Here is a 24,000-nt window from a genome sequence, read left to right as displayed (position 1 = left end):
AGTTTTCAAACCCAGGAGTAGTTTTACAGCTGTCAAGACGATAACTATTCTTCTTTAACTAGATTAATTTTATATTAAGTTCTTTCTTTCAAGGAAGCTCAGTTGTATCATGAAATTTGACTGAAACCATTAAACTAGCTGTCTTTTTACAATGTATTTAAAACTCAGAGGTACATAATTCATTTACAACATTTTCTTCAGAAACGGGGAAGGGATGAAAAATATGTTCTTTACCATCACTAAGTTGTCATACTATACTTAATCACAAATATGATTAAAAGACACCCAAGACACCACAATGTTCTCCTTTTGCAAAGAAAACCTGCTTTGCTATAGCACCTGATGAGATCTCACCAAGGAATCTGAGGTAATGGTGTGATTCCCCTATATGAATCTCACTTGTCAATGAAGACAACATCCAAGCAGCTTGGAATCACAGGAAAACCCAGGTTGGAAGGGCTACAGCACCTGTGCAGGTCATCTGGTCCAACCTTCTGCTCAAAGCAAGAACAATTTCAGACTGGGATGAGGTTACTCGTGGCCTCAGAGAACCCAAAAAGAGCACATCTTTGTCTCTGCTTCTGGCTGCTGACTTCTCAAAATGAAATATAAATGCAGAGAAGTTGTCTTGAATAGCAATATACACACATAGCTGGTTGACTGAATTATCTGAACAGGTACCCAAACAATTAGACCAGTCGCTAGTAGCCTCTTAACCTTTTGAGACAGTAATTTTTAAGTTTTAAATTTTAAAGCTAAATAAAGTAAAACATATCTTTTTGAACCTAGGTATCCTTCTGCTGCTGGCCTCTTCCACGATGCTGTGGTATGTTCCACACTCATTAAAGCCAACGCGAAGGGAAGAATTTGCTAACGGATTGGGCTCCAAGTTTGGTTTGAGTGAGGTACTTTTTTTGGGGGGAAAGGACAAGATTACATCAAAGAAAAATTTTGGATAGCAATAAAGGGGTATTTTACCAAGAAGTATTTTATTCTTCATGTATCACGTTAATTTAACATCTCCAGGACAAGGTTCATGTATCTTTACTTTCTTACTTAAATTAATTTCTTAACAAATGAGCTTCAAAGAGCTTTACTATTTCCTGAATGTAAGGCCACGGAACACACACATAAGAGTATCTTTTTGACATCAGCCAGGAAAACTTAGAAAAGGGGATTAAGTGATACCGCTGGTATATAACAATACAGAGTTTTAACTTTCATCACGGTAATTGAGACAGTCTATTTCTTTGAGTGGAAAACCACAAATACCAAAACAAACATTATATCTGACCAGCTGAAGCCCTGTTTGTGATATCAGCAATGTGTTTTCTGAATACCAGAGATCTTTTCCAACTCTCTTACGCTTTGAAGAATAGTTTGCCTGGGGAAAAAAAAATAATACAAGAAGTGAAAGGAAAAAGGGGAAAAGTGCCCAAAGTGCAATGTGTTTTTGATGATTTTGGAGCTGTCACTGGCTTTTTTTTCAACAGTCTGCAGATATCTATATAGCTCATTGCAAAAGCAACTAGACATGAGCTATGCTAGGTACTTCATGATGTAAGCCACTATGAAATAAGAGCAAGAGAGCCCACAAACAACTGTTTCTTGCAGAGTAGAATCAAGACAGTGAGGTTACAGAGAGAGTATGGGCAGAAGTTGCAAGACTGAAGGGGGCAATTAACATATGCAAATATAAACTACTCAGAGTGGTGAGCCTAACAAAGGAGCCAGGCTTTCAAGACTTTACAAATCCTGAAGTTCTTCATGCTTCTGCCAATTTTGAAAGAAAAAAAGGCAACTACATAGACTCTATCTCTTCATAAAGAGAAAAGGGAAAAGACGAAAAGCAAGGCCATGAAGCAACTGAGTATTCAGTGTCCAACGGTCTAAGTCTTCAAAGGGAAATTTTTAAGGACAGTTACTTAATGTCATTTCAATGAAGAACAGGATTCATCCTCTAGGATCCAAGACAAATGCTGTAAACTGGGCCAGTCAGCAAGCACTTCAGAATACATAAAATTCTCAATAGTCTAACTACAATATCCATAAAATACCAATTCCCACTGAAAGTCTCTCATCTGGAATCAAGTTTGAGCTTTTCCTTGCTAAAAACATCATATGAATGTTAATTTTAGACTGTTGAGGGCTCAGCAATTTACACTTTCCAGGAATTTTTTTAGTACTTAAAATATAGTAAAAGACCAATTAGTATCATGGACACTACGCTGTCTGAAATAAGAGCACTGTTAAATAATGCATGCAACAAATTTTTATACAAGTAGTAATTAGGTTTCTAGGACTACTTGAATATTATAATAGTAATTTCATAGCTGTTACTATTATTAATTTTAATAATAATCTCAGTTAACTGGTGATCAGTCCCAAAAGAGCATTAAAAAAATGAGTTATCAGATATATCTTCATTTTCACTAAAACATTATATTACATAAATTATGGTGTAAATAACAAAATGCAATTAAATTTCCAATGAGCTACAAAAAATGACTGCTAAAATCACACAGTACTGTTAAAAAAGTTGATGCAGTCTGAGTTGAGAAATGAGGAGCTCTCTGATCAAGTTAAAACATTGGCTTAGTCAAGAGACAATCTTCCTAATGGGAACTTTCCTTATGTGACTTACTGGATTTTTTTTTTTTTTTTTTTTTTTTTTTACCCCACCACACAGAATTTATATGATAATATCCATTTGCCTAGGTCACCATAATTGACAATATTCACAGTGTTCAAATGCTGATGATCATGATAACGTACAGCATCAGATCATTGTGATTGTCACAGGGACCCAATGCACCAGACTGAAGATAAATAAATACAAGACTGTTTCCTAGTTAATTATTATATATTTGTATATAGTGCCTCTGAAACATTTGCAACTCCTTCCTTGGAAAGATGGCAGTGCAACCCTTATTAGAACTGCTCATTAAAGAAATATGTATCTTAGGAATAAAACACCAACATAAAATGTGGAGAAACAGATGGGAAACATGGAAATAGAATGCCTTAACCTTTAGCCCTGTGTCAGGAATTTATTCTACCTTTAAAAACATTTGGTTTAGTCTTCTGACTCGGATTTTCAGAGGGCTTTTGTAATTCTTCAGTAGCGCACCTGTCTGCTAATCCCTTGTTATAATCTATCTTGGATCACCTCACGGGGAGAAGAGCTGACAGATACACTCTGTGGATTGGCAGGATGAAGCATTCTTTGGATACGGAGAAGGACACACCGGAGGTCAGGACAGCTGTGACACAAGCTGGCACCGGACCAAGAGACCTCTCTCCCCAGATAAAGACAAAGCAGAGCAGACTATCTGACACCTACCTGCACCCTGCCTTGAGAATGTATTATATGCTTCTATTTCCGATATACACTGAATACTTCACCTTTTTTTTTTTTCTTTCATTGCTTTCTAAGCTTGCTTTTCAGTCTCTCCTTCAGCAACACATAATAAATTTAACATTGCAATGTCTTGCCATGACCAGGCCAAAAGCTACAAGTAAGCCTAAGTGACCCGATTCTAAAAGAAACAAGTCTCACTCCAATGTAATAAAGGTGTTTAAAGTGAATCTGTGCGTTTCCACTGCCCAAATCACCGCAGACTTTCTGCAGTTTCATGGCTTTTTGTCTTTTCCTTTCCCTTTCTTGCTCTGTGTTTTTAAAATAAATGCAAATATACATTCATAACAAAACCTAAGAACTGCCATTATCTTCCCCCCCCCAAAAAAAACCAAAAACAAAATCCCACCCAGATGATACCATTTTAGTGAAAGTCAAGTAAAGGCAAAATATACAGCTATATTGATGTAGAGACAAAAAGAAACACTAACTGTACATTTCTCTCAATATTTCTTTTCCTCCTTCTTTCCTTTTTCTTTTTTCACCTCCCTTAAGTTTAAAATAACATTTAAATACTTTCTTATGTTGCCAACATAAGTATCTGGGAACAGCAGCCAAACCCTGTATTACTGTAAAATAACAGTAAGAAGGAACAAATAGGTGTGCATAGACCATAACATCTTCAACTCCTTCCATATGTAGTCCACCCCATAATTACCTCTCAGCAGAGTATTGCAACAAACATGAAAATAGCTCTCTTCTCATATCCATCTGCAGAGCCTTGTTTTAATTTCGCAGCTCATAAGATTTGTAGCACCATAGCAGGCATCCTTGCTCACTTCACAGGCTGCGAACACCAGAATTTGTGGGGAGCTTCTTAAAGACATGATAATGAGGTGCTCTTCCATTAAATATACTGAAGGAAGTCACTTTTTTCCCCCCCTTCTGGCAGTACCTCAGACATAACAAGATGGTAATTATGGGGGAAGTGGATGTGTAAATGGTGATTCACTGTGTATAAGGTGACGATCTGACACTCTACAGCCTAAAATAACATGTTTTACCCTCTGGACTACAGATTTGTCTGAAGATTTTTTTTTTTTTTTTTTTTTAAACAGATAGTAAAATCACTTTGAAAAAGGCAAAAGACAAAATGTTAGAAAATCCCTAAAAATCTAGCTGGCCCACAAAAAGCCTTTGATAAGGTTAAGATTGCACTCTGACTCATGTTTGAGTGTTACTGAACAGCTACTGAGGATCTGTTGCTTGATACTTCAGTACCTCCCTAACGATATGGGAGTGATATGAATCCTCTGCACTCCTCCTGAACCAGTTTGTGAAACTTCATGTTTTTGATATAAAGGAAAGCATTTATTGCAACACAATAGAGTAACCCAGGGATCCATGGGGATATAAGCCTTCACAACCTTTGCTTACTTAGATCAATTATCAGTTTATCAGCATATTAGAGATGATAGGGATCTCTTAGAAAAAGAGTGCCTGTGGGTACACCCTTGCTTTTGCAGTCCTTACAAACATTCAGCATCGGTTGCTTTCTACTTCATTTTTTAAAGATTTAATCCCTCATTTAAAGCTATCAGACTTCTAAAACAAAGATCCCACATGAGTGAATTTGTTGCCAGCACTCTAAATAGGAGCACATTAAAATCAAAGTTTTGAATGCTGGCACAGTGCCTTAAAGGCAAATGGCCTTCTCGGGGCTTTAATTCGTTCAAGCTGGAACATCCACAGTGCTATGGGTGGAGATGGAGCGTCAGGAAAGTGTTTGGGGAGGAAAGGCAGACCTTTCCTTCACCCAACACCCTTCTCATGAAAAGCAATCTGCCCTTAGCCAAACCCTCAGAAAGAGGCTGGGTTGCTTGTTTCTTCCCAGTTTCCTTTTTATGGGAGAAAAGGAGAGCTCTGCAGTGATGCAAACCGGAACGGACTGCTCTCCAGAGAAGTGTGACTGCTCTATCCTAATAATAATAAAGGCAAGCCATCTAAGCATTTACAAGAATTTGGAGCAGAACACAGTCCAGATTCTTAAACGGGATATCCTCAGTTGATCTCTTGAAAATTTCTCCACTTCCATTTGGAGGTGAAACTCAGTTGTCAGCCAAGGGTTTCTGAAGGGACGGCATCCGTTCACATGGATCTGAGGTGAAAAATCAAGTCTGTACGTTCCTTCAGTAACATTTTATTGGAATAGTCCAGTGTTAACTGCACAATACATAAAGCAATCCTAACCAGCTAGGCCATCAGCAACCGAGTTGATCTACTTGTTTGTCTAGACTTTGCTGACTTTATCTAAAGGAATATACCCATGCAGAGGGGAAAACCCCAACAAAATCATAAAGATGAAAACATAGCTTTGCAGATTTGGGGTATGCTATACATCTCGAACACATCACACAGCGTAATTTTAGCACTGCAACTGCTATCAAACATTCTTGAAAATATTGACACCTGAAGCCTGATGCAGGGTTGCCTGTTTAATTACTTCTCTAGCAGTATGTCTGAGAGTCTGAAAAGAAGGTATTTTTTCATTGAGGAACAGAAAGTATTTATTAAAACAGTAAAATCTATTAGAGATTATATTCCCAAAACAAACAAACAAAAAAAGCAGCCCCAGAAGAAGAGTATTTTAGCAGAAATGTGTCTTAATTCATTTTCAAAGGTGAAAACAGCAGTTACTGCAAAAGCATCTGCCACATTATATAAAATTCCAGTAGTGCCACAGCCTTCCCCATAAAATCACTGCTAGCTTCAAGAAAAGCATCTGTTGCCTCAGGAGAAGAAAACTCCAGATTCCTACCAGAGGTCCCTTCCAACTTTCTTTACTGACTTCAGGGAACTACATTCCTCACCTGCTGAGTCTTTCTCTATTAACTAGGAAAATTCTAAAATAAAGTGAACTATTGCTACTTGTACATTCTACTTACTAGTAATTCAAATACATTTACACCATGTCTTGCCTGGTTTTGTAAACCAGCATAAAAAATGTGTCGATGTTAAAGATCAGTACTTAAGGCAAAGAGTCAAAATCTAAAATGCAGAGCTGCCCTGAAAGTTCGAGAGGGGGACCTGAACTGAGGACCAAGGCAGAGCTTCATCTGAAACCAGGTTCGTATTCAGTGACTTACAGTGTTTGTGGAGAGGGCATCTGCGTGTTCTGCAGCTATGGAAGTGCAGTTCAAGTAGAAAAGGATACAGCACCCAAAATAATTCAGATTCTACCTTCTGAAGCCTAATTCAGATTAACAATCACCCAACAATGTTAAATAAGAGCTCCTTGAAAAAGACCCACCCTAAATATTCCTGTCATTTCCCCCTCCTCAACTGCAATAGCTGATTAATCAGAACTCAAGTTACTTTAAATAAATTACTATATGTTACTTTCATGCAGCAGCAGCTATGTCATACTGTGGTGTTACATGATGCCTACATTTTTTCTTTAATTTATTGCTGCTTAGCATTTTCTGTAAAATCTTTCAATTGTACAAGTAATCCAACCTACTATCATTTGTATGCATTTACTGAACCTAAACGAAAGAAAAATCAGCCCACGCTATTTTTAAATTAAAAAGTATTTTTGTCCTCTCGTAATTTACATGCTCTCAAATTTCTCCTTGTTTTCTGAATATTATAACAGCTTATCTTTTTCCTCCTTCAAATATCATGCTCACTTCTTCCGCAACTTCAACCAAAAAGCAGCCAACTATCAGCGATGGATCACTGTAAAATTACAGCAAAGCAAGTGACGAACTTCTATAATAATGCTTTACCTCCAGTTCTTCATGCGGTATTAATTTGCATGTAAATTATAAACTCAAAATATGGAAGCACAACTCAAGGGAACAAAGACAATTTCATGTTATTCCAGCAAGTTTGCTTGAGGTAACCATACGTTTCCCCTAGTCCTGGACACCGGGGAGTTTTGCTTGCTTGCCTTATGGATGGAAAATTTTGCCAAAACCCTGTTTTTCCCCCCCCACTGAGGCCACAGCAGCATGTTTAAGAGTTAGGGAGCCGCAGAGGTGTAATCACAGCTGTGGGCCTCAGCTCGCGGGCTGAGGGCTGTGCTAAGGGCTGCACAACAGCCTCCCTCTTAGCACACCAGTATCTGCTCACAGGCAAAGGCTTTGGGTCTCTGTTCTTTAACACAGGATAAGTAGATTCGCAAGCCAAGATGACCGATGAGACATTTGATATGAAATATCACCATTTAAAATAGTAATAAAAGGGAAAACTGATTAAGCAATATGTGACCTGTAAGGTCTTACTTACCATAAATTCCTGTTGAAATACAGGGAAATGCCTGTAAAACAACAACAAAAAAATAATCAGTGAGACACCCTTGGTTTAGATTAGAAGTTCATTAAACAGATATTTTTAAATGCCTAGTTTTCAACACTCAGAGATTACATGTTGTAGCCTTCACTATTAGAGCAGTCAATTCACAGACATTTTCATGTCATTATATGAAACGTTCTGTATGTTTTCCTTGCTGCCATGTTAGCAAAGCCACGTTCTTTTTCTCATCTTGAGCTAGGAGCAACATTTGAACCCAGGATAATTAGTAAATATGCTTTTCGAGCTGAAAATTAATACCTTAAGCTAAAAATTAATCCCATAAGCTAGTATGGTAGAAAAAAAGAAATCATATTCTCTAGGCAGAGTTAGACAATATTTCTTCAGTAGTAAAGTAAGTCTGGCCAGCTTAAAACCTGCCCTGCCCCTTTGCCATGCCCTTGTTCAGTGTAACCTCCTTTTCTATTTCAGAGGTTTTCACTTTTAAACTCATGTTTTTCAAATATGTGGTTTATAGTGTGACCCAACACAGCTGTACCGGTACAAGTTAAAGGCTTGCAAACTGGTGTGGGGAAGAGGACCTAGAAAAGCTGGGTGAAAAGGGTACATTTTTGGGCCAGCTTGAACACCGAAATAAATGTATCATGCAACAAGAGATGGTTAGAGATACCGTACCAGCAAGAAAGACAATTTACATTTTTCCTAGCTGTATGTGTTGTCTACAGATTTGCATTTCTGTGAGCTAGAGTCAGTTTTCCACCAGGAGAAACCAAAGCCGTGGTTTCACAAGAAAGACAATTTTCTTTATGTGCAGTTGATATGTGATATCACCTTTGCCTCCCACCTCTGGACTGACAGCAAACAGCTCAAAGGTACAAGAGCACCTGGGACCAAAGTCTCAAATATCCACCCTCTGGCTCCCTCCAGATCCCCCGGCGATGAGTCATCATACAAAAGAAAGGAATTCTTCTTTACTTAATCACACAGGAAAACATTATTCAAAGCTAATGCTTGCTTTATATTTAACCAGGGAATTAATTAGGGAACGGTGATTAAGAAAGGAGAGGTCTAATGGAAAGAATACATCCTCCCTGCCCCTCTGAAAATACTTAAGTAAAATAAAGTGGGGGAAAATTATAGTCTCATTCCTTCTCAACCACTACAACTTACATCCTGAAAAATACTTAGCTTTGTAGTTTGTACCCAATAAATCACAACAAACCAGCTCTTTAAGGAAACAAGGACTGCAATAGGAAAAAAAAAACCAACACACACAGTTGCAGAGCTCAGGCTGAGGTGGCAACAGATGCTACAGCAATAAGAGAGGCATAAAGGATGATTTTGTCTAGTTTAGCAACAGGTTTTAAAATTCACCACTGTTGAAGTTTCACATATTAGGAGATAATTGCTCCAAACAAGTGTTTTGTTTTCCATTCTGTCCCAGAACTTGAGTAACAGTATATGATTTAGATACTTTTATTTACTACAGGGAATGAGTAACACCATTCAAGGTTCCTTCCCTTACTGTCCCCAAAACTCTGGACAAGGGGAAAATGTCCTGCAGCACTTCTGAAATCCCACCAGTCCCCCAGCTCCTTGGGCCACACCACAGATGGTGCCTATAGGAAGCAGCTGATGCCTTCAGATCCCCATGCATATAGCAAAGCCACCCACCTGGGGGACCATGGGCTGGGGCAGCTCTGCAGACCCTGGGCAGCAAAAGAGCACTGGGCACCAGCTCCCCCCACACCACTGCACATTTGTCACCTGCACCAAGCAAAGCCCCGATGGTGATCCCGAAGGGATTTACCAGCCTGGCTGCCGCACTGTGGGATGGGCTCAGCACACACTCCCAAGATCTCACCCCACAGCTGTGTTTATTGGCCCTGGAGCCAAGCGCCTGAAGGGAAGGCTGCACCTTCCAGGGGACCCAGCTTCCTTTTCAGCTTTGCCTCGAGAAGAGATAAGACAACTGCATTCGCAGCACTGCAGGACAGACCATAGCTCACTGCATTTGTTCATCTCCATTCACAGAAAACACTGCTCTGAGGCTGTTTTGCAAGCTTTAGCTAGCAATGTGTGTGTTGTGCGTGTTTCTTAATACCTACTTTAAAATTACTATGTAGACACATCATAATCATCACCTTGCTTTCACTTTCTGTCATGCAGCTGAAACATATCTGAATGGAGCTACAAGAGTGTGTAAAATCCCATCAAGCTTCTTCCGAATACTGGTCTGTGACATAACTTGGATGAGCTCTGCCCTCTCCCTCATTCAGAGATGATCACAGCACATAACCAGCAGATGTAATTTTGTAAAATGTGACAGTGCTTTTATTCATTCAAGAAAGGCCCATACCCGAGATCACATATCAACTGTGTTTCCTCTTGGCTCCTAGGGAGACAATTTAGTCTGGATGCCAGGTTGAAATTACTGGCAGAGCAGTAATGGGGCACTCGCAGCATGGATATCAACATAATACAATATTTGGCTTATGGACAAAAGATGTTAAGGTTTCTAACCTTTTCTGTGCGTAATAATACCTTAATCCTATATTTGATTTCAATAAAAAAAAGATCACTTTCACAGTAGCAAACATTCATTCCTATTTCCACAATATAGCATTTCTCATCTTCATTTGTTGCTGGTAACTGCTATTTATTGACTAACTTTTAATTTCTTTGCTACCGAATTAGCATGTTTGATTTACTTTGGAGCTAGTAAGAAATGTTACCCTGACAGCACTCAAAACAGGTACAACTCTGGAATAAGACACAGCTAATACCAGCGAGATCTTCCTACTACTATGCTGTTGCCGTCATCTAGATAAAAAGGCCAAATTGAATCAGCTGTGTGAATACTGTAAAACTGAAATGGATTTAATTCCTGTAGGAAAGGATGTGGGCACTCAGCCTCTAGTACTTTTTAAGCTAATCGTTCTTTACTAAGGCTACAGCAGAGCAGTGTTAATTAGGATGAAATGTAATGCAGTTTCATAAGGCAAATTTACGATGGTCACCATGCAGAGGCCAAGCTGGACTCTAAGACATTGTAATAGGAGGGACCTGGGTATTTAAATACTTAAGGGCTTGTCTACAACAAGGGTTTCTAGTTCACGCTGAGCTGAAATGTATTAACTGTTATACATTAGAAAAATACAATTGCTATGTCTACATGACCAGATGCCTCCTACTGCTGTCCTAATAATTGCTTCCACAGAGCAAGGACTTTCTTCAAATTAAGTGCTCAGCATTCTGCACCGGCATCCCAGTGCCACTTCTGCCACGACCAAGCCACATACGAGGTAAGCACTTTTGTTCCAGCACATAACACAGCAGACAAAAATAATATCAAACACAAATTGAGCTTTCTCTGATTTCACTGCATCACCTCATGAAGCAGACTAGCTAATACTGATACTTGAGAGCCATTCCTTCATGCAACTGGCATTACTGAACCTTCATAAAGAACTCACAAGCTTTCTAAATAGTCTTTGATTCTACTGAAATCATAAGCAGAAATTTTTAACTAATGGTTCAAAGTCAATATTTCCTAATATCTCTGGGTTGAAGGCAGTTAAATGTGTTACACACAAAACATCACCAAAAGCTTCTCCAGCAAGTTCAAGGTAACAAACATCCCCTCAGGAACACACCTGAACTCCTACTTCAGTAGGAGAATGCCCCACTCCTGCCACTCAGAGGACCTGACCCAAAACTCCTCCAAACTATGCTATCTTATAGTGCCTCAGTTTATTCTTTTTAAAGTTGGGCTCAAGTTTTTGTTTTTCAGCTTCCTTCATTTGTATCAAAATATTACACTAAAATGAGTTCCTCTGCAGCAGGCATTCTCTTTTAAAAAGTAGTACAGTGAGCACCTTTGCTAGATTGTTTGTCTTACAGCTGGTGATTGCCTTGTGAACTGAAGTGGCAAGTGAGTGGGCAGAGAGAAAATTGCTTGCTTAAGAGCAGCCCTGACAACGCTGCTCTGCTGTGATTCACGAGGATGAATGCCAGGGGGACTCTGCAAAGGTAAAGCAGAGGGTTACAAGGTAAGGCTGCCTATGCTAGAACGAGATCTGCTGTGTAGAGTATAATATGGGACTTTTCACACCTCAAGTTCCCATGTGTGTTTTCAAAAAGCTCACTGTAACGTAAATATATATATGTAATAACTTTGTAGAACATCACGGATTAATAATGTTCTGGTTTCCTTGGCACTTTACTACCTCTATGGCTTGTCGTGTCCACCTTAAAAAAGAAGAAAAAAGTAAGTATTTATTGCCTAAAGCCTCCACTTTCTGCCAGGGAAAAAAAGCGTTTCGATAGCATGCTATGATATCTTTTAACATGCAGCACCAAAAAGCTGTGGCACATACATCGTGGCATCATGAAGTGCTGTTATCAAGACTGCGGCACAGCACTGTGAAAGCTAAGTATCAGCTAAACCAGAAAGCAAGCTAATTTAAATGGTATCAGTTGTTTGAATAATGAACAATTTATTTTCGTGAAAAGATTTTATGATTTGAATCTAGCGGGTGGTGAAGAGCTGTGGTGGGGAATACAGTGGTGTATATTTAATACTTGGACCACATGGTCAAGGCACTGCAATGGCAGGGAACATAGAAGACCCCAGGAAATGGGAAGATGGGAGAGACCTTGGTGTCATCTGACATCAGGCATTTTTCCATTTCCCTTGTTTAGCTGGTCACGTGCATTTTTTAGTCCTTACTCCCCCTAGGTATTGCTGATGTTTGGAGATGAATTACGGTTGTCAAGCTGGAATATGAAACAGCAGAGAAGGCATGGTCCTGGATGAACTTCCAGAAACCCTTGCAGTTCTTTTAGTGGCAGAAAATTATATTTAGCCATCAGTTGCACATGCTCCAGACCCATTGTCACCATTATTTTCAATGTACAAGCAGAAGGTTTCAAAACTAGAAACCCTTCAAACTCATCCATGCCCACCCTGGCAGCACCCACCCGGGCAGCTGGTACAGCCCCCCCCAACACGAGGTGTGCACAACGGTACCGCTCCCCAAGCATTTCGGTACAGCATCAACACCAGCGCTCCCATACCTGCTTTAGATTAAATCCCCTCCCGTTGTGCAGACACTGACCTGCGGTATGCGACCGCAGACAGCACCATCTGTGCCCACAGATAGCAGGGGGGTGGTCTGTAGAGCCCAGGGTCAGCGAGAGGGCTGTAAGCACGCTTAACTAGCCATCCCTACGTCTGGTGTCGAGCAGCGTGAGTTAGCACCAGGAGAGCCAGCAAATGACTGTTTCTTTCCCCTTGCCATGACCATTAATCCACCCTAACTTAATTTCTGTGAGCCTGAACAGTCTGAACCCAGTTATAGCACTATTTTTCAGCGTTTGTCAACAAACTTCAGTATCTGCTACACTGATATTCCTGTTGGCCAGCCAAAGCTCCTAAAAAAATTTGAGTGCCTTAGATGCTTTTCAAAATAACATGCTCTATAAAACCCCCTAATTCCAAAAAGCACAATAAACCTATAAAACTTCAGGACCTATTTTAGCTCTTAAGCTGCACAAAACATTCACAGGGTATGCACATTTTTAAGATAACAGTAACATCAGAGTCAACCTTTGCTACTTTTACTAGATCAAACTTATAAACCAAAACATTTCATAAACCACTAGCTATAATACTATCCTGTTGCCTTTTAAAAATCCTTATACTACTATTTGGAAGAAAAATAAAATAAAAACTTAGGTTATTCCCTAGTCAATCTCCTGCCATAAATTTTAAACGTCATCATTCTGAACTGTAATTTAATGAACAACAAATTTTGCAAGTAAATACAATTCAAAGAAAACTTACTCATAGAAAACTCTAATGCACTTTCCTATACTGAAAATGAAGAGGAAAAAAATAAAAAGGAAGAACTGAATATGAGAATGGTTAAACTCAGTTTTCATTATAGACCATATTAGCATGCTTATTAATCTGTCTTTAAAGAATACAAAAGTAATTATTGCTTCAAAAATCAGTCTCTTGAATACAGAAGATCACACACAAACCTTCAGACATTCATACAAGCTTCCTCATTCCCACATGGGCAGGTTCATGAGCTACAACATTCAGCTCTTCAGCACAGTCAGGAACATTGGGCACACAAGTGCCCAAAAAAGTTGGGGGTAATTTACTGGTAGAAACTTCAGTGTCCAGCTCTTTTACATGCCTGAAAGTTCACATGCCAGCCATGTGATGCGTTCCCAAAGGGTGTTGATAGCTGACAAAAGGCTGGTCAAGCAACTACAGCTGCAGTCCAGATTCAGACCTAACATGAAACATCCTTTCAGTATTGTGGCTCAAAACTTTTCTATGGACCTTCATTTACCAAAATGTAAATTAATACTGCACAATCAAAGGACCATGTGTTTAGAAAATTACACACAGCAGTAATTAAATTGAAAATAATAATAAAAAAAACCCCTAACAGCAAGGTGGCAAATGATCATTGAGAGAGGGGATCTGTCGCAAATCTACTGAAAGCTGACTAAAGGACACCTACTTAGTAAAAATGTTTTGCAACAAGTGCATAGAGAACATCATAACTTGGAAAAGACAGAAATCCAAACCAAATGCACATCAGTTTGCCAGAGGATCTCCCCAAGTTTCCCTGCTGGTCACACTTAAAGGACTGCTCCAGATAAGTATTTACCACAAAGACTGCAGTTTTTCATAAAGTCTGTTTATTTATATGAAAGGGCAGTTACTGAAAGAGACCACCTGAGAGGTTCAAGGCCAAAAGAATATCTTTAATATTTCCTGTTAACCAAACTAAATAGATCAAGGGGCTGCAGGGGATTCTTTTCCTGTGATGACCTCTTTGCCACAAAAGCGGCAATGTTCTCATTGTCAAATTGTGGGTCTTGCCTCACACAATGCGTGATGATTCTGCTTAGTTTTTACTGAAATAACTAAAAACTTCAACTACAACTAAAGAACTTTTATTCAACAATGAGTACGTGGGAAAAAAATACCGAGGAATCCCTACCAAGATTTACAATTTTCTTGGTTTTGGCAAATTTATTTTTTTATTTACAAATATTTTTAGCAGCTGTGTGTTCTAACTTCATATGAGTTTAAAATAGATTTGTGAAGACATTGAAACCAGCTGCTACAATGAACTATGCAAAACAGCAGAGCACTGTAGTGTGGAATTAACTTCAGAAGATTCACTACTTGAGGAATCTCACCAAATATTTATTTTTAAATTTTCAAATCTATTATCTTTCATTAATTAAAAGTAATAGCTCAATTAACTGCATGGATGAAGACCTAGACTGAAAGTTGGTCAAATAATTTGATTTCCCTAAGTACAAACTCAGTTGTGGCATGGGAGTTGTCTGTTGTTTTTTTTCTAAACTCTTTGCACATTTGTAGTTAGAATGAAAAACTTATAGGGCAACTATGGACTAGTGGTTTGGTACACGTTTAAAAAAAATCATTAAACTATTCATATTTAGAAATTCCCAGAAATTAAATTGTAAGTTTCAAACAGCTGCAGAATAGCAGAGGTTGGAAAGCACCTCTAGAGATTGCCTGGTCTAACCCACCTGCTCAAAGCAGGGCCACCTAAAGCTGGTCACCCAGGACCATGGCCACTCAGGTTAGAGTATCTTCAAGGATGGAGACTTCACAACCTCCGTGGACAACCTGTTCTGCTGTTTGACTAACCTCAGAGTAAATAAGTGATTTCTTATGTTTAAATGGGATTTTCTGTATTTCAGTTTGTACCCACTGCCTCTTGTACATTCAATGGGCACCGCAGAGAAGATGTGCTTATCTTTACTTTCATCCATCAGGCATTTACACACATTGGTAACATCTTGCTGCTAAGCCTTCTCTTCCTCAGGCTGAACAGTCTCTCGGCACCTTTTTCTGTGAAATACAGTCCAAGCTCTTGATCATCTTTGTGGACCTTCGCTGGAGTTGGTCCCATATATCCGTGTGTCTCGTACTGGGGAGCCCAAAGCTGAGTAGAGGGAAAGGATCACCTGCCTTGATCTGCTGGCAACAGTCTTCCTAACACAGCCCAGGAGGCTGGTGGCTTTCTTTGCCTCAGGGATGCGTTGCTGGCTCATGGTCAGCTTGCCGCCCACTGGGACCCCCACGGCTGCCTCTGCAGAGCTGTTTTCCATCTGGTTGCCCCTCAGCATATACTAGTGCAGGGGGCTATTCCATGCCAGGGGCAGGACTTTGCATTTCCCTCTGCTGAACTTCATGAGGTCCCCTCTGCCCAATTTGTCTGGTTTATCAGACAGCACAACCATCTGGTTTATCAGTCACTCCTCCCAGCTTTGTATTGCCTGAAAACTCCCTGGGGTCCTTTCTGCCCCATCATCTAAGTCACTAAAGAAGATCTTAAATAGTATCAGCTCCACTATCAGCCCCTGGGGTATACACTGAACTGACCTCCAGCTGGACCCTGAGCCACTCTCCACAACCCTTTAATCCCATCAGCTCAGCCAGTTTTCACTCTCTTTTTCACACAGCAAAAAAAATACAGACAGAAAATAATAATTGAGTTTATAAAAGAGTAATCTGCCTAGGATATTCAGAAGCCATTACAGCTGAAACACCAATTAAAGCATAAAAGTGCAGATGATGAGGAGGAAAGAATAAAACGTCAAATGAGAACTCAGAACAGATTTAATGATTTTTTTCTTTCTATACCAACCCATGCCAAAACAGTCTGGAAATGAATGACAAACTGATTTTGAACCACACCTGTGATGCACTTTTAGCCCCGGTAGAGAACAGTTCTGAGTTTCTTTCATGCCAAAGAAATCAAAAATCCCCTTGCCTTTTTCAAAAAGAGAAGGGGACATTCACCTACCCACCCCGTACTGCATCAGCCTCTCAGCACTGCAGAGCATGCAGCAGTTGCAAAGTTTGCCTCTGGAGTGCCTGAACTATCAGTGTTTAAATATTTTATGAAGAAGAGCTTGAACATGCAACTTCCTTCACAAGAACAACACAGATACAGTCCTTAATGAAGGATATCACTATTTTCAGAAAACTAATAATACTGTTTAGTCTTACTACCTCCAATAAACCCTGTTGTATTAAGGGATTCCATTTCTGGTCTGAGAGACCATCTTCACAGCAGTGTTTTGGCATCTCACCCCCACCAGCATGTTTCTACTGACAAGATCCTGCAAGATCTACTGAGCTCATCTTAAGTGTGTCTCACTAAGAGGAAAGCTAGAATCCAGCTTCATCTCAGTTAAGCCATTTCAAGGCCGGAGTTCTGGTCTAAGGACTCTCTACAGTTAATAACAAGGGTCATTCAGCTGTATCAGGTCAAATGAATGGCTCTTCTGGGGAACTGCTGACTACAGAGTGAAGCTAGATACCTAGGTTAAATTTAGGTGAAACAAATCTCTCCCTGAGCACAGGAAATCATATGTGTTTGCCAGAAAGCATATTCAGGAACTCTCTTTCTCTTGAGTCCTAACCACAGGAATATTCTTTCCATTGATTCAATATAAAATTACTTCTAATGAAAAATGATGGGCCAGACTTCTCCAGCTTCATGACATCATCCTGTATGGTAGTCAGCCTCATGGGTGGGATGGCAAAGGAGAGCTTAAACAGTCCAGGAGAAGGTCTCTCTGGCACAATCCTGCCTCAGACAGAAAAACTTGCACACCAGCACTGAGCAAGCACCTCCCAGCCAGCAAATATACTGTCTTTCTCAAAAGGGCTAATTAACAACTACCCAGCATCCTCTGTCTTGTGCTGGTCTCATTCCCAGGAGCACAGCTATGAAAACCAGATCTGCTGGCCCTAGCGCAGGCTCCTAGTAGCCCAGGGTGATTTCCACCATAGGGGAACATACACGGCACTCAGAAGACGCAGTCTTTGCAAGCCTGGCTTGAGCTTGTGCAGGCTGGTAGGAGTGAACGTACCTAACGCAGCATCAGCATTTCCAGTGTACAGGTTGTAACACTTACTAATACATTCTTAACGAGCTCAAATTTAGTGTGTACGGCCCCGATCCAAATCAATATTGCACCACATCTACAGATCAATACTAGCTCTACATTTATAACATTTTCAAATGAAAAGAAAAAGGAATAAGAACTCACAAGATTATATTAATGTAAAAATATTTTAAAGGAGGTACTCAGTGACAAAAGCATTTACCGACTGCAGTGACAATGACAGTAACTGCTTCATCCTTAACACTAGGTTATAGCCTGTCCTTACTGCTTCATCTAAACCAACATACCCAAGGAAATACTGCTGCACCTTCACCGTGGTCTGATTCAGATCTGAGCCAACCTTGCAAGAAAAAACTCATTAAATGACATTAAGGTAGTACTGAGATCATTCTCTGACAACAAAGAATAATGAGGTAAATTAAGGGCAGATGGATATTGAGGCTTTCCTCTAAATGTCCTTAATTTTGTAGGTTTTAGACATACTGTCTCCTGAACCTCGGTGCAATTTTAGTTTTACTATTTGTGATATTTATAGCTCCCATTTATATAAGTAATATGTAATTTTAATGCAGGTCTAATAGTTCCAGCTGCCATTGACACAGATTGTAAAATGAAAGAGGGAGGATACCTTATTGAGTAAAATGCTGTTTTATTTCCTTCCTGCCATCTTAGCCACTGCGATACAGTGGGTTAATGTCTCATTTGGATTCCAACCTTGTCAACACATCAAAGATCCTCCCAGGTGAAGAGGAGCAGGGCTATGCAATTGATCTCCCCTAACCTGTAACGTCTGTGTCACTCTCGTCCAGGGTGAGCAACTGAAATGCATGTTTCTTTTTGAGAGAGGTAAGAGAGCCGCCTTGAAGAACTACATGATGATGAAAGGTATGAGACAGGAGTAGACCTTGGGAAATGTCAAGGGAGATCACAGTCAAAATTGCCTTCTTTATCCAGAATAAATAACAGCAGTTGTGGATTATGTGACTGTAATTCTGTTGAGGAGGTCTGGTAACATAAATCACGATAAAGACGACTAGAGACTCTTTAAAGACCAAGGAGGTTATTTGTATTTTTTACCTTATTTTCTACTGTTCCCAGACACAGACTCTACAGATGTTTCTATGGCTATCGTGAGTCCCCTCAATGCAGTATTTTTCCCTTCCCTATTTATTCTCTGCTGTCACCCCACTCTATAGCTTTTTCCTTTCCATTCTTACACACACACACCCCTCCAATGACAGATTGCTGCCATCCGCTCTGTTCTGAATTCACTGCTTCCATTATCACTTCCCTTACAGCTGTGGCACATCTGCTTTCAGATCCACTTTATGATTTTTCCTAAGGCCCTGCCTTGCTTTCAGCATTGCTGAAGTGCCTGTGCAAGGAGAGCAGCAGCTACAGGCACCTCATCACCATCTGTGGCTTGATTCAGAGCCATTGCAGGCAGCAGGAAATCCTCAGCTTCAACTGCAATCCAAATCTTATTCCCACTGTTTTTCTGCTTTAAAAGTGTTGTTGAATGACATAAACAAGTTAGACTGCACCATTATTGCCAGAAACGGGTCAACAACTCTGGACACCTCATTTCTGGTACCATGAGATTGGTTCAGGAAACTGAAAACAACACGCTGTCTGAAAGAAGGTTTTGGAAAAAAACACTGGCAATGTGTTTAACAGTGTATGCAGAAAACTAGGAGTCCTGAAGAAAGGCCAATCCAGGCTTTCCTCATTCTGAGTAACCCCAACAGTGTTCCTACCAAGTTGAATGAATCTGCATAACAATAAACATGTCAGGATAGGTCCCAATAAACTTCAATGTCAATGCAAGAAAGGCCATCACACGCATGGAAAAAGTGAACACCCCCCCCCCCAAAAAAAAACAACCAAGAAAACAAAAAACCCAAACAAAAATCAAACCACAAAAAAAACCCCAAACACAAATAACCCAAAACCTGAGTAAATATGTGTATTTTATCTAAGTTCTTCCAGCTTTCATTCTCTTACAGACATTTATTCTTTCTCTTGATAGATGCTGCTGCAAAAATACAAGGTTAACAATTTTAAATGGAAGTGTGACTTTCATTTTCTACTTCCTCCTGTTCAAGATAATGATCCAGACAGATTTTTGAACTGGATTCAAATAACACTTAATGCCTTGTCAAAATCTTCTTATTTTCAAATGTTTTGCATGGAAATAACTGTTATGCATATTTTTTAAATTGCAGAAATGGCAAAACCAGAGAAAAGGCATAAAGATTTCTTGCTTTTTAAATACATATTTCCCAAATGAAGCAAACTGCACAGAGTAATGAAAAGGGAACAGAAAAATATAGCTATCACTTTGATTTCCCTGTCTTCTCTCGTTGAGTTGCCCCTAGATGCCCTTTTCATTTTTTTAAAGAAAGCATATTGAGATCCTTGTGCTGTTGCTTTGAATTTTTTTCTTAAAGGAAAGACAGACATGAAAAGGTCTAAACCAGAGACACATTATTATTCAAGAAACGTTATAAAGGAACTACCGCTTGCATTACTAATACTTCACCATTCATGGAAACCATTTAGCGTGACAGACAAAAGCAGCATATATACATCTAAACAGCTTCGTATGCCAAATAGATACCAGTTGTGGAGAACAAATACTGCACACAGAGGCAAAAAAACCCAACCCCAACCTCCCCCCAAAACCCCCACAAAAGTGTCCCAAAGCAGCGAGGAAAAAGAAAGAAATTAAGAACTTGTCTCTGTGGATGGTAAAGATTTAAGAAACTGGTTTTAAAATTTCTTGTTTTCAAATACTTTGAAGAGAATTAAGAAATAAGTGAATAGTTGTGTACCACGCGCTACAGTAAGGGCTGTATAAAAGAGAAAGGGAAATGTTAGTATTAAGGCCCCGGTTCTTCTTTCTGTCTTTTCTCCAAGCTCCCATTGATTTCAACAAGAGTTCTGCACACGCAGTGACTCCAAAACGGGGCTCTGATAGCTTGTGTTTTCAGACTGATACGAAGGCATTAACACAGAGAAATTTCCATTTGTGCTAATGGGATCTGTACGGCCAACGACACTTGTTTTTCTTCCTGAGCATATTCCCCTGGTTCTTGTTCTTTTGAGATCTGCTTCAGCAGAACACTTCTGTCTTGCATTAAAATACAGTTACAAAATTCATAACTAAACAGTACTTAAAACCATATTGTTTAATCTATGACTTTTCCTCTGACAAGTGTGAAAACGTGTGCAATATGACAGAAGGTTTGCTATAGTAATTGCATGTTGTGATTGAATGATAGAGTAACAGCCACGGAAATAACTGTCTTTCTGAAATTGCCACAGAAGGTAAGTTGCTCCTGTACAGTTTTAACTTACGCACCATCTGTTTTGCCAGTCCTTTAAATGTTCCTTTAACCAGTTAAGGGATTTGATTGTTATTTGTATAGGCATTGCCACACTTCCTCTGACCTTTTGCACGATTTATTTTGGAAAGAGTGTCTCTCTGTTCCTTTCTGTCCCCCTCTGCCTCTCTCCCCTCAAACCCTACTCTCCCCACCGGGGACTCATTCACCCACCACCCACATCTGACAGATCTACCACCCATGTTTTCTGAATTGTTGCCACATTAGCTAGCAAAGAGGATATTATGTATGGGCAAAATGCATAGGTCCTTTTGAATATTTTTCCAGTAGATGGAGACACATCCACAAAGTGTCGATTTCCCTAAAAGCTGACATTATTAACCATCAGTTCAAGAATAAAGTAATATTCCAATATTGCTATTATAGTCAAGACTTACCCAGTTGTGAGAGAAGAAATATATTTGGATAATAATCACATTGTAGACTTGAATTAACATGCTAAATCATGTACAATATAGCACTAAGTAACACTACATTAAACTTAACAGATTATCAAGACACTAATTCTATATTAAAAAAAACCAAACAGCTTGAGTTAAAAACAAAAAAACCACGCACAACAAAAAAAAAAAAACCTCTTCGGCTAAAGTGTATGCATTGTCCCCTTTACTCATCAGCAAAACCCTACAATGAAGTAACCACCACAATAAACCCGTGCTTATAGCACGGCACACAGTGACAGTACATTGCACTACAACAATAAGAACTAAGGTTCCTTCAAATCAAACTTGCAGGTGGACAAAAAAAAAAAAATAGATGTGAAATGAAACCAGCATGTTGCAAGTTCAAAACAAACAAAGGAGATGCTACTTCACATAAAGCAGAGTGGATGCCACACAAAAGAGAAAAGTTTATGGGCGCTGAAAATCAATATTACAAATCCACCTTAGAAAAAGGCAATGAGGGATTTAAAGCACGAAGATAAAATTTGTGGATCATAAAGTCCCTAAGAGATGAAAAGCCAGGGCTAGGAAAGTGTTCTGACAACTGCCATTAAATGCCTGCCCTGTCCTTACACCCCTCACTAAGCATCTGCTCTTCCCAAAGCAAAGGCAGGGTACCGCACAGGACAGACGTTTGGTCTGACCCAGCGTGGCCCTTCAGACAGTCTTCAACAAACTTTCTAACTATCGAGAAAACTACGGGCAAGCCGGCGAGAGCAGGTCGTTGTTGTAGGCTAAAATGTGTGAAAATAACTAATTGCATCAGAACAATAATAACTGTCAAATAACTGGGAGAGCCACTAAAGCAGCAGACACTGATGGAGCCAGCGGCTGCCTCGGGCATACACAGCTCAGGGGAGCCATCAGCGCGGCACTGAAGCCGGGGAGAATGGCACACGTCGGCTGGACACCAGCTAGTGCTCACCGCACCCGTGACAAGAAGCTCTTCCTACTCAGTGAGTGCCTCCTCGTCCTTTCACCAAGGTTCCCAGGGTCAGCAAAGGTCAGAACCAGAGACAGCCTAGAAGCAGCCCACGAGCCTGCCCTGCCCTGCCCGAGACACAGGGTTTGGATGGCAAATCTTTCATCCCATTTTCTGCCTTGAATGTCCTCTGGAGCAACCCTTACCTGGCAGGCACGGGAGTTTGCTGCGCATTGCGCTCTTCCTTCCCTGTGACATGAGCAAGGAACGTATATCATACTATTCAATGCTAACCATAAAAGGGACTATGGACCCTCCTTATCCTTGCTGGATTTGCCTCCAGCCACAAAGAAGTCTTCTCACATTCCCTGTGAAGATTTTCTCTCTCCGGTCTTCATTGCTTCCTCCCAGCATGCTGCTGTAGGAGGCTTTAAGGAGGATTTCATCCCTGCACAGTGAACAGATCTCCGAATTGGAAAAGTAAAATACTATGTCTTACATTATTAGTGCCCTCTTGCTTTATGACAAAACAAACAGGAGGAAGAGACATGATTTGTACTTATCTTTCATGAACATATTGAATAAACCAATTGTCATAATATTTTAAATATTTGACAGATCTTTACTAGCACTGTTGTATCTTTTTTGTAACTCAGTGTTCAGCCTGATAGCAACATACACATTATTCACATTATTATCACACACCCCTAAAAAAAAAAAAAAAAAAATAAAAAATCATCCCTAGCCACATCTTAAGAGCTGAGCATTTTATTTGCCTTTCCAGCCAACACTGTTTTCAAGAAGTCATCCAAAATCACTTTCAGAAAATTCTTCCCCAAGGAGTTACAACTAATTAAGAAGCCATCCATGTTTTAGTAATTTCCATTATTCTATTGTGGATTCTGTAATTTTTATCTAAAGTCTTTGAAGTTTATATATAATGTCACTCATTCTGAGTCATCAGCAAATTATAGCCCTCTTTACTGCACTGCTGGAAACACTGTTAAATATATGGAGCAAAACTGGTCCTGCCGCTGCTCCCCCTAATACTACTGTTAACCTCTTTCTTTCATCAAGAGAATGGCTTTTTTATTCTTTGTATTTATTTCTTATCTGCTAATTGATTTTTAATCCATAACTTCCAAAGGCTATCAACTTCTCAGCCTTGTGACTTTTTTTGGGGGGTCTACTGTCAATAGACAACACTCCTTATTTTCTCAGCAATACCTGGCAACGAAAGGGAGGCTGCCTTTGCAGCACAAGCCTTCCTAGCCTCGTTGGTGCCAGAAATAAAGCAGGAAACTATCTCTGGGGCTGCCAGACAAGACAGTCGAGACTTCCATCCTTAGCTCAGCGCAGGGGGGCACACACACACTGCCCAGGACAGACAGACTGACCTGGGCAAAAATAGCCATCCTAAGTGCAAGCGGAAGCAAACAGAAAAAAGGGAGGCCAATACATGTAACATTTCAGTCAATTTTTGACCTGTTCTAATAATAAACGAGAGAAATAGCTCGAACACTACACGCTATTGGGCAGCGGTCCCTGACCTTTTTTAGTCCATATACCACA

General features: G+C 39.8%; 1 protein-coding gene across 2 annotated transcripts in view; it reads right to left on the bottom strand.

Annotated features, from left to right (window-relative positions):
- The window catches only part of MACROD2 (mono-ADP ribosylhydrolase 2), an 893,250-nt gene that overhangs the window by 287,876 nt on the left and 581,374 nt on the right, over window positions 1-24,000 (bottom strand). For both annotated transcript variants that reach the window (XM_040612354.1, XM_040612355.1), the window contains exon 7: window positions 7,649-7,679. In XM_040612354.1, coding sequence (XP_040468288.1) covers window positions 7,649-7,679 — 31 coding nt within the window. The remainder of the gene's footprint in view (window positions 1-7,648; window positions 7,680-24,000) is intronic.

The sequence above is a fragment of the Falco naumanni genome, chromosome 12 (genome assembly GCF_017639655.2).
Source record: "Falco naumanni isolate bFalNau1 chromosome 12, bFalNau1.pat, whole genome shotgun sequence".
NCBI lineage: Eukaryota > Metazoa > Chordata > Aves > Falconiformes > Falconidae > Falco > Falco naumanni.
The sequence above is the reverse complement of the archived record's forward strand: the minus strand, read 5'-3'. Positions and strand labels throughout refer to the sequence as shown.